This window comes from Mustela nivalis, assembly GCF_964662115.1.
Source record: "Mustela nivalis genome assembly, chromosome: 11".
Taxonomy (NCBI): domain Eukaryota; kingdom Metazoa; phylum Chordata; class Mammalia; order Carnivora; family Mustelidae; genus Mustela; species Mustela nivalis.
This window is the reverse complement of record NC_139030.1, coordinates 67,748,831-67,766,554: the sequence shown is the minus strand read 5'-3', so window position 1 is coordinate 67,766,554 and position 17,724 is coordinate 67,748,831. Positions and strand designations below refer to the sequence as shown.

The 17,724-nt window shown below is 58.3% G+C and overlaps 1 protein-coding gene and 1 long non-coding RNA gene across 2 annotated transcripts; one reads left to right on the top strand and one right to left on the bottom strand.

Annotated features, from left to right (window-relative positions):
- The first annotated feature begins 668 nt into the window (after positions 1-668).
- Positions 669-4,465, top strand: RTP5 (receptor transporter protein 5 (putative)). Its single transcript, XM_082690948.1, has 2 exons — positions 669-869; positions 2,687-4,465. The coding sequence occupies exons 1-2, from the start codon at positions 718-720 to the stop codon at positions 4,152-4,154; spliced, it is 1,620 nt and encodes a 539-aa protein (XP_082547074.1). The 5' UTR covers positions 669-717; the 3' UTR covers positions 4,155-4,465.
- A 7,795-nt stretch (positions 4,466-12,260) lies between these two features.
- LOC309843855 lies at positions 12,261-17,251 on the bottom strand. Its single transcript, XR_014300377.1, has 3 exons — positions 17,115-17,251; positions 14,217-14,365; positions 12,261-12,525 (listed from the first exon to the last, which is right to left on the bottom strand). It is a non-coding gene; the product is annotated as an uncharacterized lncRNA (long non-coding RNA).
- Between the last annotated feature and the right edge of the window lie 473 nt (positions 17,252-17,724).

The window sequence follows — 17,724 nt, the reverse complement described above, 5'->3', positions numbered from 1 at the left end:
TGCAGGGGAGGAGCCTACGGAGTAGGTGGGGGGCTGCCCTTCAGGTGCACAACTAGTCTTTACAAAACCGTGATGCTCTGCATTATGTTTTAGCCGTTGTTTATGCAAATGTTCTATGTTTCTGGCCAATATAAAGTTTGAAAAAAAAAACCCATAGGAGAATTTGCAAGGATACACACTCAGTGCATGTCCTCCTGGCCTTGTTTCCGATGGCGAAGGAGCACCGAGCAGTCGGGGACCGAGGCGGCTGGATGGACGGAGACATTTGCACGCAGATGAGTGGGCAGCACTGTCCATGACAGGTCGTGGGCCGAAGAGGCCAGGGCGCACCAGCACACGTTCAGGGTGATTTCTTGCTTGAGGAGAAGACATACCGGTGTACGTGTGTGAATGTGCCTGGGCCATGTACGGACATCAGCCCACCGTGACGATTTTGTGAGGATTTATTTTCTATCGCATATTTTCCTTTGGATATATCTGTTTGTTTTTCATTTTTCCTAAAATGAAAATATATTGCTTGCGTAATAAAAAATATTCAAGGGGATAAGAAGGAAAGGCCTGTTTCTCATGTCTTGGAGACGAACCCTGTTGCCATGGAGACTGGATGGTTGTCAAGGCCGCGATTGGCTGGTGAGGGTGCGGGATGCAGGATCCTGGGCTTCCTGGGAGCTGGGGCTGGCGCAGCTGTCAGTCCGCACTGCGGAGCCCGGTGCCAGCATGGACGGGGTGGACGTGTGGGCCAGCACCCTGGCCCAGCTGATGGCCAAGAGGAAACCCCAGGACACCTGGGAGCTGGTTCCCGAGGAGAACCTGGCATCCGGGCACGTGGAGGGCGGTGGTTTCCAGTACCGGCTGAGGGGGCTTTCCAGGTGCGCGGCGGTGGGCAGGGGCCTTGATGGGTCACTGGGAGGGGAGGGGCTGATGCTGCTTAACCCCCAGCTCGGTCAGCCTTGAGTCTGGAGGCTGGGATGCCGCCGACCAGCCCTCATGGTCCAGGAGGGGTCATACACCCAGCCAGCTCTTGGCCCCCAGCAGGTAGGTGGGCTGGGGAAGTGGGGGGCTGGGAGCCACCTCTGTTCAGTCCCTCAGTGCTGGCCACCCCAGTGGGGGCCCTGGGGAAGCGGGGGCGGGGCAGATGCTGGGGTGTGACTTGGCCACCCTGGCGTGAGAGCCTTGTTTGCTTGAGGCAGCATCTTCTGGTTTCCATGGCAGCAGAGCCAGCCAGAGCCGGGTAGGGGCAGGTGCCTATGCTCAAGCCCAGCCTGCAGAGGGGCCCGAGGAGGGGGTGCTGAGTCGTGGTCAAAGGGGCACAGGCCCAGAGAGGGGGAGCTGTGTCTGGACTAGGTTGCGGGCCAGGCAGGGGCCTGGCTGAGAGCCCCAGTGTTGTGGGGGTCCTTGGGTGAGACCTGTTGCTCACTGTCATGGTGACAACAGTGGGGACGGGCCAGGCCTACAGGGACCCCACCCAGCCAGGCATCCCTGGCCCTCCAGAGGCCGGCAGGGAGGGGGGCCAGTGGGGTGATGGAGCCTCATGGACAGGTCACTGTGGGGACTCTGGACAGCCACATTTTGACACAGATGCCACAACTCCTGGTGTCTGAAACCCCTGGGGTGAGGTGTTCAGTGGGAGGCTGGGTTCCCCGGGTATTAGGAGAATCAGCAGCCCCCCCCCCCCCGCACCGTGTCTGAGAAGCACCTTTTCCCACAGCCAAGCCGGAGCTGCCTTCGGTGGTAGAGGAGGGTCACAAACACCGTTCCCTCGCCTTTCAGCTTTCCTACAGAAAGACCAGGGAGCGGGTTGGGTGGGGCACAAGGGACCGCGCCACGTTCTGCAACACGGCAGCCGCTGGGCACAGGTGGAAAGTTCAGCTCCCCAGGGCGCTCGCCGAGCCCAGCCCCACCTGTGGCTGTGGGCTGTAGGCTGGGCGCGCGCAGATGGAGCCTGCCCTCTCCGTCACAGAAAGTTCCATGGGATGGCACTGCCTGCGAGATGCTGGGCGGGCTTCCGGTGTGCATGTGGTTGCTCATCCGTGACCTAAGGGTCTTGGAGAAGAGGCCCACCTCCTGGCCCTGGGGCATATGACCACAGAGACCCCAGACTGGTGCCTTCTTCAGCCCCAGGGTTCATGGCAGTCTTGCTCATAGGTTTGGAGCCAGAGCAGACCTGTCCAAGGGGCTCGCTTGCCATCGTCCTGGGAGCCCCCAGCCCTCCTGGCTCTCCCCGAACTTCAATGTCCCGAGATTCCCCTGCCTATGCTAGCTCACCTTTTCTCCGTGGGGGTGGGGCTCTTCCTCCAGGGCCTCCCCTCATTTCTCTGCTCAGCATAGAGACACCTTCTGCCCCCCTCACAGGACCCACAGGACTGTTTTTGGCTCTTGGTGACATGTCCGCAGGGCAGTGAAGCCCGAGCCACAACACAAAAGGGCAGCACGAGGCAGCAGCAGGGGAGTGACCTCCCACAGGGGTCAGGCCAGTCTTTGCCATCCAGCGGGCTTTTGGTACGAAACTCATAGAAAGGGATTTACTTTTCAGCTTTCCTGATGACATGCTGCAGGCGAGGGTCGTGCACCTGTGGGAGGGGTCTCGGGTGAAGGAGCTCCTGCTGGGCCAGCCCCCAAGCTGGCCAGGGGAAAGGGCCGTCCCTGCCAGTCTGCTCATGGCTGCCTCTGTCCTCCCCACCCCCAGGCTCCAGTGTGGCCGCTGCCAGTGGGGCTGGTCCTCAGCCCACGTGCACATCCTCTTCCAGGCGTGCTTGGACGAGGACAGCCGCCTGGGGCTGGTGAAGATGCGCATCTGGGGCCAGCAGTGCCGGCTCTGCCCGCCGGGCACTGGGGGTGATTGCCAGGTGAGCCTTCTGAACGTGCGGCTCTTTCTCAACAAGCTGGTCCCGGTCATCCTGCAGAAGTGCTATGGGGAGAGCCTCAGCTCCGACCAGTGCCCCGAGATCTGCTTCGGGGAGCGCTGCGAGGCCTGCGATCTGGGCGTCTGCTTCTTCCAGAAGCCTCCAGATCCAGCCTGGGGGCCTGAGGTCGGGAGCACCCCCACCATCAAGGGCAGGTACACCTTGTACGGAGAGGATGATGTGGCCACCCCCGCTGCCGGCAAGCAGCTGCTCACCCTTGGCAGCGGGCCCGTGGTCGACCGTGCCAGGGGCTACACCCCCAACTCCATCACCATCCCGCTGTCGGTGTCCGACTTCATCAGGAACCCGATTTCTGAGAGCAGCGACTTCTTCAGCCAAGATGATGACATCGTCACCGTCCCCTTCTCCCTTGTGCATGTGCATAGGGACCAGGGGAACGTCGGCCTCAGCTCGGGCTACCCCCCAGCGGCCGACCCCCATGCACCACTTATCATCGCCAAGGGCTCCATCTACTTGCCCACCAGGTCCATGGCCATGCCCAAGCGCAGAGGCCTCCTGGTGAATATCAAATGCCCCATCTTCCATGGCAGAGGCCTCCTTATCAGCAGCATCAAGCCTTTCCAGCTGAAAGGCTTCATCTTCAAAGGCCGGGGCTCCATCTCCAGCCCCATCGACCCTGAGAAGGGCCTGGGCTCCGTCCCCAGTGCTGCTGGAAATGACCCCCCACCGGTGTCCTATATCATTGGCCTCACGGATGATGGAGAGGGCTCTGTCACCTTCCCCTCGTCTCTGGCAGACCTCATCAGAGACAACTCCATCCCTGGCATTGACGGCTGCGTCACCTTCCCCTTCATCTTTACGGATGAAGACAAAGGCAAGAATGCTCCTGCTGATACTCCCCAAGGCAAGGAGGAGGGTGGTGGTGACGGCCCTGTCCCTGCCGGCCAGGATCCTCTCCCAGGCACCCATGCCCGTAGACCTGTCACCATCAGCGAGGGCTCCATCAGCATCCCCTTCTCCGTCTTCAACCTCATAAGACACAAGGGCCCTGGCTCCATCGCCAGTGGCCGCCGGAGCAGTGGCCTGGCCATGCATGGCTATGACAAGAAGATGATGCAGCCGAGGGCCAGGCTCAGCGGGTCCGGCTCCGATCCCGGCTGGGAAGAGGACTTCTGCTGGGATGACGAGTGCTGCGCGCCGCGTTTCGACCCCTATGAAGAAGTGTGGATCTGGGTGTCCATGACTGTCTGTGTCCTCTGGATCATGTACCTGTACAAGTTCAGCCCCTGATGGCCACCGCAAACCTGACGCTGCCTGCTGGGGTCTCCCCGTGCCCCTCAGCTGCAGAGCAGCGGGATCCTCTGCCCCTGCCCGCAACCCCAGGGCCCCCAACCCATCCCTATCCGCCCTCCCCGAGCGGAGCCTGGGCCCACAGCCTTTTCCTGCACCCCTGCTTTTGTGTGTCTAGTCTCCTGATGGGAGTCGTGGCTTCATGGACGTCCACACTGTGATTATCTGCCAAGCTGCCCACCTGGGGTCTAAGCGTGTGTCTGTGTGAGTGTTATGGTCCAATAAAATAAAAGTTAAAAGGAGAAAAACAACAGTGTGCCTGTGCTGCGAGGAAGCTGGCCGCCAGGAGAAGGTTCTTAGGTGGGAGGGCGTGCTGGGCACATCACTGTCCCCTGTCGGCCCCTGAGGGGAGTGGGTCACATGCACTTCTTCCCCTGACAGCTTCTGGATTCCTGGCCAGGGGTGGCGGGACAGGACATCCAGGCCAGCCTCCCCTTCAGCAGTGTTCCTGTGGGCATCCATGGGATTTTCCTGGGTGCACCCTGGGGAATGATTAAAGCCCCCCGTGAGCCTGGGCTGGTGACCACCCAGCATGCATCTTTCCCGAAGCTGTTCCCTGAACCGTGGCCAAGAAGACATATCCCACCCAGAGGGCAGGGGACGAGACACAGCCCTGCCAGCCCCAGGGACCCTGGACCCCTCCAGCACTGGTGCGGTTTGAGAAGAGCTGTCCATGCCAGAAGTCAGAGCCCTCCTGTCCATCAGTCACTCTGGATTTCCACCTTCAAAGGCCAGAGAGCCCACTTCCACAGGGTGGGGGTTGGGCTGCATGGCTTCCAGCAAGGTGGGTCAGTGGGCACAACAATGTCAGGTCGCCACACCCTCTTCCCCTAGGCCTGACCTGGCCCCCAGCACCCCAGGTAGGTGGGGCTGGGTCTGGAGGGACCCCAGGGTCAGACAAGAGGGTCTGGGGAAGCCTTGCCTTGTGGGGAGGGGTGAGTGTATGGAGACCTCTGTCCAAGGCTCTCTGTCCAGCTGCCCTGAGCCTGACCTGGATCCTGCAGGACCCTGCTGGGGGAGGCAGGGAAGACCTAAATCCAGACTCTCCATGTCCCTGTCTACACCAGGTGGGACTCTCACTGTAAGGCCAGGACCCACCACCTACCTTCAGGGTCCTGTCTACACCAGGTGAGAACCCTCTGTCCTCGAGCAGGTAGCATCTTCCCACCATGGGTGTCCTGTCCACACTTGGGGTGAAGACTGAATTGGGTGGCTGCGTAGAGGTGTGTCTGATTAGGAAGGTCCCACATGGCCTGGCTTTGTCTGGTCCCCACACAGCGGTCCCTGCCCAGATCACTGGCTTTCCCTGGAAATGGCTGTTTGGGGGGGAACTGTGGCCACCGTGGGCACTGCAGCTGGACTTTCTCCTGAGACAATCTGTCCGCAGTCGCAGGGGTCCCAGGACAGGACAGACCTCACCCATCCTGAGGAGCACCCCTTTGGGCCTGCGGGTGGACACCTTCCTGACCCTCACCCAGAACCTGAGAGGGGCTCCTCAGAGGCCCTGCCCCTCCCCACAGAGGGCCCCCTCTGGCTCACTTTCTGCAGATCAGGGACCCTGCCCACCAAGGCCGCCCTGGGGAGGGGGCTATTATCAGTCTCCCGCCTGGTGTCTTTTGTTTGAGGGACCCATGCCAGTCAGCTCCGGTAGGAGTAAGGACATGTGGGTCTGCCTGGTCTCTCCGCCCCGCTTCTCCAGCTCCTGGACCCTTCCTCCAGCCCCCGCCCCTCCCCCCTCCTTCAGCCCCCTCTCCCCTCCAGCCCCGTCTCCCTCCTCCAGCCCTTGGTCCCCGCTGCCCCAACCCCTCCTCCAGCCACAGCCCCCATCCTCTCCTCCAGCCCCGTCCCCTCCTCCAGATCCCGTCCCTCCCCTCGACCCTCCCCTCGACCCTCCCCTCCTTCCTCCAGCCCCAGCCCCCTCTGCCAGACCCCGGGCTCCTGCTCCTGCCCTGGCCGCCCGTGCTGTCCTGCGGCGCCCCCGTGTGGTCGCTGGCTGGCAGCGCAGCCCAGAGATGCGGGATCTATTGCAGCTGTTTTAACTGTTTCAGTTTCCTCAGTTTTGTTAAAATCCAGCAAATTCCAGGGGCGCCTGGGTGGCTCAGTGGGTTAAAGCCTCTGCCTTCAGCTCAAGTCATGATCCCAGAGTCCTGGGATTGAGCCCCGCATCGGGCTTTCTGCTCAGCGGGGAGCCTGCTTCCTCCTCCTCTCTCTCTGCCTGCCTCTCTGCCTGTCAAATAAATAAATAAAATCTTAAAGAAAAAAATCCAGCAAACTCCATTCGCCATCAGCATCGTTAACATTAGTCTTTATGAGTAGTTAAATTTCATTAAGTCATTAAGAATTAATTCATGAAGAATTAAGTTTCATCAGGGCGCCTGGGTGATTGGGTTGATTAAGCAGATTTGATCGTGGGATTGAGGCCGGTGTTGGCTCGCTGCTCAGTGGGGCGTCTGCTTGGGATTCTCCCTCTTCCTCTGCCCCTCCCTGCACTCATGCGCCTGCACATGCTCTCTATGAAGTATATAAAATCTTTTAAATAAAGAATTAAGGGCGCCTGGGTGGCTCAGTGGGTTAAGCCGCTGCCTTCGGCTCAGGTCATGATCTCAGGGTCCTGGGATGGAGTCCCGCATCGGGCTCTCTGCTCAGCAGGGAGCCTGCTTCCCTCTCTCTCTCTCTGCCTGCCTCTCTCTCCGTCTACTTGTGATCTCTCTCTGTCAAATAAATAAATAAAATCTAAAATAAATAAATAAATAAATAAAGAATTAAGTTTCATTAATAAAACCAAGAGCGAATGCAGTAGACGCACTTACTGGGTGGCAGACTGATATGTAAACAGATCAGGTATTTTGAGTGCCACGTCTACCTTCATAACCACGGGAGACCTCAGGCTTACAGACATCAGTTAAAATGCCAAGGGCAAGCCTGGGACTCAAATCTAGGACAGCCTACATCTGAGTCCACACCTGAACCCACACCTGAGCCCACACCTGAGTCCACACCTGAGCCCACACTTGAGTCTACACCTGAACCCACTCTGGAGCCCTCACCTGAGTCCACACCTGAGTCCACACCTTAACCCACACCTGAGTCCACACCTGAGTCCACACCTTGAGCCCACACTGGAGCCCTCACCTGAACCTATACTTGAGTCTGCACCTGATTCCACACCTGTTTCTAGTACAGCCTGAATGATCAGGTTGGGCCTAATTCAGTATGATGTAGCAGTAACTATTTTTGGAACTCAGTTGGTAATGGAGACACAGAATGTATACAATATTTTAAAGAGAACCAAAGGCAATCACATTTTAAATCAATTATTGTTAGTTCAGCCAAAGTTGGGGCCTCAAAGTGTGAACAGTTTCCTGATTTTTGCTAAATGTTCTAGTGAAGGAATGAATCACACTTCCTACACCCTGGGCAGTGGGCACAGTGATATGAACTTCTCAAGCTGGGAGGAAGAAGCAAGGGCCTGTGTGTTGAGGGAGGACTTCAAGGAGATCACCTGCAGGGCAGGGGGGAGGGGAGGGGGCTCCACCAAACAGACTCTGATTAGCCGGGGACCTAGAACAGTCATGTCCCACGCCTGGACACAGTGCTCAGAGCACGTCCCATCACGTGGCTGGATCCTGCAAGTCCCACATGCCCTCGCCTAAGCCGGCAGCAGGCAGCTGGGACCTCACTCTGTACATGGCAACAGCTGGGTTCCTGATTTTGAGTTGCCCCACCTGAAATGCTCTTCTTTTATGTTTTCTCTGAGTTGAAAGGTCAGAGGACAATTTGTTGACTTAGATTAGAAAACACATCTACCGTATGGTCCAGCTGTTCTCATCAGCAAGTGTAGGCTGATGTTGCTTCCCAGCAAATTCTAGAATTCTACCATTGTAATCCCAAAAGGGCTGGGTGAGTTTGTGGGCAGGCAGATCTTTAAGCCCTTTTCTGGCCAGGGTGGGGCAAGACCCCAAGCACCCAAGACAGGGTGGGCTTGCCTCCAGGCAGAGCTCCTGGGGCACTCAAAGGAAACACACACTTAGTATAGCTCCTGGTCTGAACCGTTCCCCCTATTTTTATTAGAAGAGTCACACGAAGAGTTCAAACCCTCCTGGAAGTGGAGGGTTCGCTGCTTCTGGATGTCACTGGGGTGTCTGTTGTGTATCTGCCTAGAGTTTCTACTCTACACCTTCCTGTAGCACTATTACCCTCAGATCATGACGAAATGGGACTTTGTGTGTCCTTTCACTGTCAGAATAATTCTTCACTGAACGTAAGTCTGGAACAGCTGAGTCCCCTCCTGCGCCTGCTCAGCCACCCCGCCACCTGAGCCTGCCTGGATTTTTGACTTTCCCCGGTGATGACCCAGGGCCTGCAGGACTGGGCTTGGCTTCAGGGCAAGGATAGAAAGATGGCGTCGTCCTTCTTTTAAATACAAGAAGAACATCATGAAAGTGACACACACTTATTATTGAAAAAGAGGAAAGCAGAGACAAAGCCCCCTCCGCGGTGCACCAAGCTCTCTTATCCTCCCGATCCTGATCTTCCCAGTGGCTCGGGGTGCGGGGAAGTGTGGGGTGGAGCACCAGCCCCTTGATGCCCTGATACTCTCCTGAGGAGCCTGCCAGGAGCCCACTCAGAATGCTGAGACTGTTAGCCCAGGCCAGAGGCCCTGGGGTGGCAGCAGTAGGGGAGGCCGTGAGTGATGCAGCCGACAAGTGGGGCTTCATTCCTTCCTGATGTGTGAGGGAGTGGGTGCTGCCCTGTGCCAGGCTTCCCAAAGTTGGCCTTCCCCCTGCAAGGAGTGGCTGGCTGGAGCTTGGCCATAAGATCCCGGCCAGACAGCAGGGCCCATTATGGAGCCCAGGCAGGCTGCTGTCCCCAATCGGGGTCAACCCAGCCTGAGGCCACAGTCAGGTCTTCCTGAGAGGCTGAGGGCAGGACAGGCTGCAGGACCGGTGGCTGGAGCCAGGAGCCACCAGGACCAGCACAGGTGTGAGGGGCCGCGGCTGGGCCACATTTTCTCTGGGCCGTGGCTATGTGGCCTGTTTGTGGACAAGGTCCCAGCTGGTCTGTGGGTATCAGAGGTGGGGATGGGTGACCACAGGTGTGCTGACTGCAGGCCCTGAATCCGTGACTCAGCCCTAGGGCAGCAGGATGGTGTGTCCCTCACAGGGGCCGTGAACTGCTCTGTGAGGATCCTTGCTGAGCCCCTGATCTGTCAGGAGGGTGAAGCTGTGCCTCCTGGTGCCCTGTCTGGATGGAGGGGGAATGTTCGCCGCGCACCAGTGGCCACAGTCATAGGACAGGCCCTGGCTCTGTCTTTTCCCTTTAGTTCTGCTCATTTTTCTTTATATATTTTGAGACTCTGTTATCAGGTTTATAAGTAGTTAGGATTTTTTATGTTTTCCTGAAAGACTGTCTCTTTGCCCTCTGTTCCTCTGGTGAGACCACTTAGCCTGACAGCATTCCACGGAAGCTTCCTTATGCTAGGTTCTGCAGGGCATATCTGGCTCTCCTTCGAACATTTAACCTGTGTCCTTATGTTTCTTTTGTAACTTTCTTCTTTTTTTAAAAAAATTCATTTGTTTTAGAGAGAGACAGCTCAGTGGGGAGGGGCCTATGGGGAAGAGGGGAAGAATCTGAGGCAGACCCCATACCAGAGGCAGAGCTGGATGCCAGGCTCGACCCCACAACCCTGCTATCACCACCTGAGCCGAAATTAAGAGTTTGAGGGTCACTCATCAACTGACCGAGCCATCCAGGTGCCCATCTATGTCTTCTTGTTTTATATTTCGTCAGGTTTGCTGTTCGTCTGACAGTCTCCGTCTTATATTTGTTTTCTCCCTTTGCATTGTATACAGTTACTGATATGGTTGTCCATGAACCCTAGGACCAAACTGTTCCCAGGGAAGGGGCCCTCAGCCTCATGCAGGGGTGCTGCCCATGAAGGAGAGGGGGACAATGGGGGGGTTGTCAGCCCCTGGTGAGGGGATGGGGTGATTGGGCGTCAGCCCCCAGTGAGATGGTCCATCAGTTGGGATCGGGGGAGCCCAGGGGATACTTCGTGCTGGGGTATGGAGGGCTGTGGACCGAGGCCCTGTTGCTGGTCCTTGGTGGGAGGGGACAGTCCCAGTTTTATTTTGAATCCCTGGAGCCTCTAGAGTGAATGGCTGTGTTTCTAGGTTTAAAGGATGAGAGAGGCTCGAGGACAAACCAGTAGCCGGTGAGGAAGGAAGGGATCATCTGGCTTCTGGTCCGTCAGAGGCGCGTGGGGACATGCAGACTGTGGCTATGCTCCCTGAGTCCGTCCCACACGCAGGGCTGCTTGGTTCCATTGCCTATAGTGAGTCTGGCACAATCGGGTGCAGGGTATGGGATGCCTTCCGAGGCTGTGGCCGGTGTGAGCAGCCCAGGGGGCCGGGCTCTTCAGAACGAGCTGCAGACCTGGGTGGGACGGCTTCAGAGAGCAGGAAAGAGGGTGCCCGTCAGTGCCCTGCGGGGTCAAGGCACCTCTCCCCTGTGCACTTGGCACCCAATGGTTGTGTGTAGGAGCACTGGGTGGGAGCCCTCGGAGTGGCCGGCACACGGTGGCCCAGGTGTGGAGCTGGGTGAGCTCGGGGCCCAGTCCCTGGGTCCAGGCAGCGCCATGGGACCCACAGCCCCCCACCCCCTGCCCGTTCCTAACCTCTTCCTCACCTGATGTCTCCTGCCTGGGAGCCTGGCTTGGCTTTGTCTGGGGGTCACTTAGTGGTGGAGAGACCACAGATGTGCCTGGTCCATGCCCTGGCATCGGAAGGCAGTGGGTAACTGGAGAGACATGGGCTCCAACCACCGACAGAAAGCAAGGAGGGCATGACTGTTCTAGAAAATTCCTCAGAGCCTGGCGGCATGGGCAGCTTTGTGAACACACTCGTCTGCCTGCCCCAGTCTAACTGGACAGCTCTGCTGGTTAGTGTTCTGTGCCACAGTGTTCTGAGTATACCACTAAACAGAGTTACCTTCCGGCAGCCTGCGGTGTTGCAGATGCCAGGGAGTGACCTCTGCCTAGGAACTACTTGGGGCTATTAATGGCCACATCCCCCAGTGTGTTCATCAGTGGAATCTGAGTCACGAGTGATGTCAGACAGCCTAGGGGCCACAGGAGGAACATGTATTCATGGGCTGGTGTCGCAAGGGACATTCACAGGGTTCTCTCCACGTGTTGAATTGGAGAACCAGACATCCACGCTTTGTGCAGGGTTGGACCTATCTTTCTGCCCTCTGGAAATGCCCTTCGAGGCGTCTGAATGCACCTTAGCTATTGGTTGATGTGTTTTCTCTGGGCAGTGTCTCATGACTGGCAAAGCTGTGCTTATTCCCCCTCTGCTTGCCGGCTTGGTTGGGGAATCACAACAAAACCCAAACCCAATAGGTAGTTACATCTGGAGACATGACACTGGCTGGATCCCATCCCCCACCCTGGGTCCTAAGTCACTGAGGATGGGACGCAGTGGTGACAGCAGGTGCACGCAGTTGGAATGCGGCTGTCGGGATTGTGTTGGCTGCAGTCCGGGTCCCCATCAGTTGATGTGGCTCAGGTCCTCAGGCAGCCTGGCCTCTGCTGTGTGCTTGGCCCTCCTGCCCCTCCAGGATGGTCACAGCCACCGTGGGGGCCCCAGAGGGATAGGACTGAGAGCAGTAAAGCCCTAGATCCTGGTAGTAAGGGCCTTCGTGGACCTTGGAATTACATATATTCCAACTGAGAAAATAAGGATCTGTAAGTTCCTGAGATGTTCTGGGTCAGGAATGATGTGTTTAAGGGGATTCGGAAAAGCAAGAAGCTTTACACCATGTCGCATCGGACGGTATCCCAGGGTGGGGATTAACGTGCATATTTTGATCAGAGGGAGGACAGACGTGTTTAAGTCGCAGGCCGGAGAAGATGGGGGCACCGACTTGTCCCCCTCAGGCTCCAACTTCCTCCGGGGTTTGTCCCAGGTCAGCAACATCATGGAAATCTTCTAATGTGGGGAAGACTTAACGATAGGAATGAAATTTTGCAGGAAACATGTAATGCAGTATCTTAGGTTTTATTGGGCATGTGCCCAATGAGCTTCTCAGCGGCTCTGGTCCTGGTGGTTGTTCTGCCCCGAACCTCTGCACTGAGCCTCGGGTGCCTTTGGACCCCGGGCAGGGCAAGTCTGCAGGCCTCAGGTGGCAGCGGTGTCCTGCGTAGGAAAGGGCTCAGTGCCCAGCAGGGAAGGCTGGGTGGCTACCTCCGGGGGGGCCCTGCAGCGCCTTGTTCCTCCCCTCCAGCATCCGAGCCCACTCGCCGCGGAGCCTGGGACAGTGATAATTTCAGCCTGTGAGTCACTGTTTTAGGGCCGGGTGGCAGCCAGGCCTCTGTCGGCACCTGAGCACATGTTCTAACACAGCCCAGCAGCCCCCAGGCTGCCAGCGGCTGTGACCTTGTGGGGTCCCAGAGAGCCCTGCAGCCAGTCTCCCAGGGCTTGGCCAGTCCCGTCCAGGGGGCCACATGGAGGACATCACTCGGGTCTCTAGCCTGAAGAGGGGAAGTGCTTTGCTCAGGAAGCAGCTTCTGGAAACTTCTGAGGCCCGGAGAACTGAACTCCTTCACTGGCACCCCTGTTGGAGTGCTCTCCTTTCCCTGTGCTGCCCGCCTGCCTGGCACCCCTGCCTGGGAAAGTGACCACAACAGGATGCACAGGGGTGACCCGGGTGGGAATGGCCTGGCTATCCCCACATGGGAAGGCCCCTTGCCCCCTTCACCGAGCCCCTGGCTTCTGGGGGCCTGTGGGTGCTGTGAGGAGTTGCCACTGTCTGGGGGACGGGGCACAGTCCTTTTGGCTGTGGTCTGTGCCCTCAATAGCAGCCATATGTCCCTGCAGAATGTCACCCTCCACAGTCCTTGAGCGGCCCAGACCCTTGGTGACTAACTCGGCCATCGCTGACCACACTCTCGCCGTCTGCCCCAGAGCCCATCCCTGGGGCCTGTACCGTGGGCAGAAGACCCAGAAATTTCCAGGGCCCGATGGCATGTGTAGGACAAGGATGAGGATGTGGGGACTACAGCGGGGAGCAGGGGGCCGTAGTGGAGGTCCCCTCTTTCTACGTTTGGGCTCTGTGCTGGGACCCCCACCCTGAGAGGTTAGGGGGATGGCACCATGGCTTCCCTTACTGCGCCTAACAGGGGAGATGTCCTGGATGACAGGGTGGGTGGCCCGCCCAGCAACCAGGACTCTGGTAAGGTCAGCACCAAGTCCGGTCCCATCGCGGCTGCCAGGTACCCTCTTTCCAACTGGGCTCCCGGATAGCAGCTGCTGGTGCTATTTGGGGATGAAAGCTGTGACCACTTTGGAATATCTGTCCATTTGAGCCCTTGTCTAGGTGCGAATTATGTGCTAATCTGCCCTCTTAGCTGTCCCTGAGACCAGGCACTCCTCAGTCTGCTCACAGTCACCCTGGAGACCCTCTTCAGCACCCACAGGCCCCTGGCCTCCATCCCAGGGATGAAAGGGGGCTTTGGATCTGCTAATGTGTGGGAAGGAGTATGATGAACTTATCCTGCCCTCAGGGAGTGCCTGTCAGAAAACCAGCCTAACCAGACACAGGTTCTCTGACAACTTCCCACAAGACCTTCAGGAGTGGGGGGGTAGGGAAATGTGGAATGGGGTGAGCGATGGGGGTGGGGTGTGGGATAGGAGAATGGGGCTGGGATGGAGGGATAGGGTGAGGGATGGAGGGGTGGTGGATGGAGGGAGGTGGTGCTGGGTGGGGGTGGATTGGTGGGGTGCTGTCTCTCACACCTGCAGACCTGGTGGTAGTTGCAGGCCCTATTGTTGTGGGTGTGGTTTTGCAGTTCCAGTTCTTCCTGCAGTCACACCAGTGACCCCTCCTGCTGTGACAGCTGGCCTGGGGGCAGGTGGCTATGGCCCCAGTTGTGGGGGGGGGGTGGCCCCCTGTGGGGGCTCCCGTTCGTGGAGCCCAAGCCTTGCTGCTCGGTGAGCTTACCTGTCCAGGGCACTCCTGCGGGTCCTCATGGCCTCGCTCTGAAGTTGTCTTGTGTGCAGCTTGATTTTTTCCTCCCAAAACATCTTTATCACACCGGCATCGAACGCCACCCTTCCTGGGTGCTTCAGAGCGTGGCTGTCACTCATTCTCTGGAAAAGGGAGAGTTGACAGGACTTAGCATTTGTGCCGCGTGGTTGGACATCGCAGGGAACCAGCGTGTTAACAACTGGGCGCTGGCTCAGCCCTACACACCAGATGCCCCCCTGTGTTTCTGGGAGCACCCTGGGGCCGGGGTGTCAGGAAGGCAGGCTCAGGAGCACACGGCTGTGGGCAGCAGACGCTCTGCCCCGCTGCCTTCTGAATGGTTTCCGCACGAATGCAAGCAGCAGCTGATAGCAAACGCCGTTTGGGATCTTTGGGCTTCTCCAAACTTAAGAAAGGGTCTAGTTTTGTTTGTGGTTTTGGGAGAGTGGCCTCAGGGCTCCAGCCAGGGTGGGTATCGTCTGGAATGCCGGGGGACTGAGCTGGGCGCTGAGGCCATGCAGAGGAAGGCTCTGAAACAGCCACGGCAGAATCCAGCTGGTGCACATCTGTTTCCCAGACAGGGTCCTGTCCACCTGTTTTTTGGCACGATCTGGGGACAGTGGTGGTTGTCTGCTGTGTGCCAGGGAAGGGGGGGACGCGGGAGCAGTGTGGATAAGTGGGGCGAGTGGAGGCCTCCAGGGTCTTGGCGGCAGAGCCCCAGAATTGTGCTGTAGCCCCGTTGGTGACTGACAGAGGTCTGAGCTCCCCTCCTGGGACTCGAGGCCCCAAGAGAAGCCCCACAAGCCATTGCTGGTCATGCAGAGAAATAGCACTGAATAGTGTAGGTTAGAAGTAAGTACAGAGATCTTCCTTTTGGCAAAAACTAAGGAGTCCAGAAGGAGAGGGTGGCATGTAGTCTGGCCTGCAGCAAATTGGTAGTTAAACTTCTAGCTGCAGGCCATGTGACACGCTGCCGAACTCGGACGCCCGCTGCCCCCACATGGCATTCTCACACCCCAAGGGTCTTCTGGAGGGTTCTGTCTTGGGACTTACTATGATCCCAGAGCCAGGGCATGGCCCCATAGGCTCACTGGGCTCTCAGGGATTCTCAGAAACCCCTATGGGGACCCCCCGCAATGAATCTGTCAGGGGGATAACTTGCGGGCATGCCTGCCAGCAGCATTCAGGGCCCGCCTGCCTCTGGGGCTGGCCTGGCCCCAGGGTCCCAGCACAGCCGATGCCGCCCCAGACGTCTGACTGCGAGAACAGTGGCGTCTGCCACACCACGGGGCTCTCGGTTTCATCCTGTTTCACGCATGTAAGACTCAACAGAGATGCCCGAGGGAGGGTCAGACCCAGCCAGGAATGTAGAGCTTTTCATGCCAAATTACTTCCCGTCAGACGGCGCTGGACAAACACATGGACGGAGTCAGACAAAGGAGAAGAGGAAGCCCATCTTGATGGGGATGCGAGGCGATGCTCACTCCTGTAAGGAAGGCGTGCTGGGAGAAGGAGGGCAGGGGAGGTGGGAGGAGGGGTGGGGGGCTCTGCGAGCAGATGCAAGCTTTGAAGGGAGGGCAGGGTCCCAGGAGAAGTGCAGGGGTCCCCAGGAGACCAGCTTCTGGGTCTGTGTCTCCTGCGTCTTGCTCAGCCCTCAAAGTACTCCAGTCTCTGAGAAAAGTGGCTATGGAGCCGTGGCCGTGGAGCCGTGGCCGTGGAACCGTGGCCCATCTGTGCTGAGCTGACTGGTGGCCGACAAGCCCACCAGCACTGGTCGCCTGGCAGACTTAGTTCTGGGCTGTGGAGCATATGGACTGATTTTGGGCCAACCCTGTCACCAACACTGCCCCTGGGGTCACCCAGGAGACCAGCTTCTGGGTCTGTGTCTCCTGCGTCTTGCTCAGCCCTCAAAGTACTCCAGTCTCTGAGAAAAGTGGCTATGGAGCCGTGGCCGTGGAGCCGTGGCCGTGGAACCGTGGCCCATCTGTGCTGAGCTGACTGGTGGCCGACAAGCCCACCAGCACTGGTCGCCTGGCAGACTTAGTTCTGGGCTGTGGAGCATATGGACTGATTTTGGGCCAACCCTGTCACCAACACTGCCCCTGGGGTCACCTTCACTCAGCTTCCCGATGGTCACTTACCCTTAATCTGAAATACTGCTGGCTGGGGAGTCGAATGGGCCAGAACACGCTAAAAAGTTCAGTTCCACTATTGGAGAGGGAAGGGTCTGGGCAGGTTGCCTAATATGTCCCTTACGACGGATCCTCTCGGGCTCCGGCTCCCAGGTCCCCTGTGAGGGCACGTGGAGCCAATGTGGCAGTTTCCTGCAAGGGGCTGCCATCAGCCATGTCCACCAGCACAAAGTCAGTGTGCCAGTGGGTGAAGGAGTGCGCGTGTTGGCTGGTTGAGAGCTGGACACACGGCCTGAGACCGCACGCACCCCCCGTGGCCCACAGGGAACTTTGGTTTTCCTTAGGGGTCTGGGTGGAAGTCCTCAGAGAAACCAGGGGCTGGCATCGACTTCCTGTGTGGCAAGTCAAGGCTTTGAGGCTGAGACCTGACTGCTCTCCTCGGTGGGTTCCCCGGAGGCTCGACCTACAAACCCTTCTGCGGCGGAGACGACCAGCCCACAGACAAAGGGAAAACCAGAAAGTGGGCAGAGGGAGCACTCCAGCAGGGCCCAGAGCCAGATGCGAGAGCACCGTACACCCAGCCGCGTCTGCACCTGGGGTGTCGCCCCAGAAATATGCCTGGAAAGTCTCCAGTTCTTGTGTGAGCCCCAGCTCCCCTCTGTTTTTCTCATTGATGGGGCCCCCAACCCTCAGCCCATCTCCCACAAGGTTAGTGTCCTCTGGCAAACAGGACAGAGCTTACGTTTCAGGGGTTCCCCAGCCAAATCTCTGGGTGTCCTGAGGGTGTCTCCCCCGGGGTGGGCGTCCTCTGAGCGTCTCTCCGGAGCTCGCTCACTCTTATATGGCCTTCGTGATGTGGCACCTGGCGCCAGTCCAGTTGCCAGGAAGGACAAGCGGCCTCCCATCTGGCTGCAGGCCCTGGAGACATAATTTGGCTCCTGGAACACAGTTACTGGCAGACGCGCAAGCCTCGGCCCTCAGTCCAGGACTGTGGAGTCCGCTGAGCTCGCTGCCTGCTGGCTGGTGTTATGGTGACCAACAGATTTCTTCTGCTGAGATGCTGCTCCCAGGGAGCCCAGTAGGTGGACAGGGAGCTGGAGGCTGAGCAGAGGGTGGCCCCCGGGCTTGACTGCTACTGAGCATGTGGCCTGGCTGAGCATCACGCTGGGTCCCAGGCCTGTGCCTTGGGAAGAGAGATCTTTGCAGCCAGTACACGGCAGGTCACTTTAGAGCAACAACCGGACGTACCCAACATGGCACCAGGGGTGTTTCGGGTTGCTCTGCCTGGCGCTGGCTGGTGGATGAGGGGCGGCCAGCCTGCCCACCAGCAACACCAAAGTGCCCATCTCCAA

Bases quoted from the DNA above. Each gene is read 5' to 3' on its own strand.
- RTP5 (XM_082690948.1), top strand. From the start codon at position 718: ATGGACGGGGTGGACGTGTGGGCCAGCACCCTGGCCCAGCTGATGGCC. The intron at 870-2,686 runs GTGCGCGGCGGT...CCCCACCCCCAG, and splicing joins CGGCTGAGGGGGCTTTCCAG to GCTCCAGTGTGGCCGCTGCC.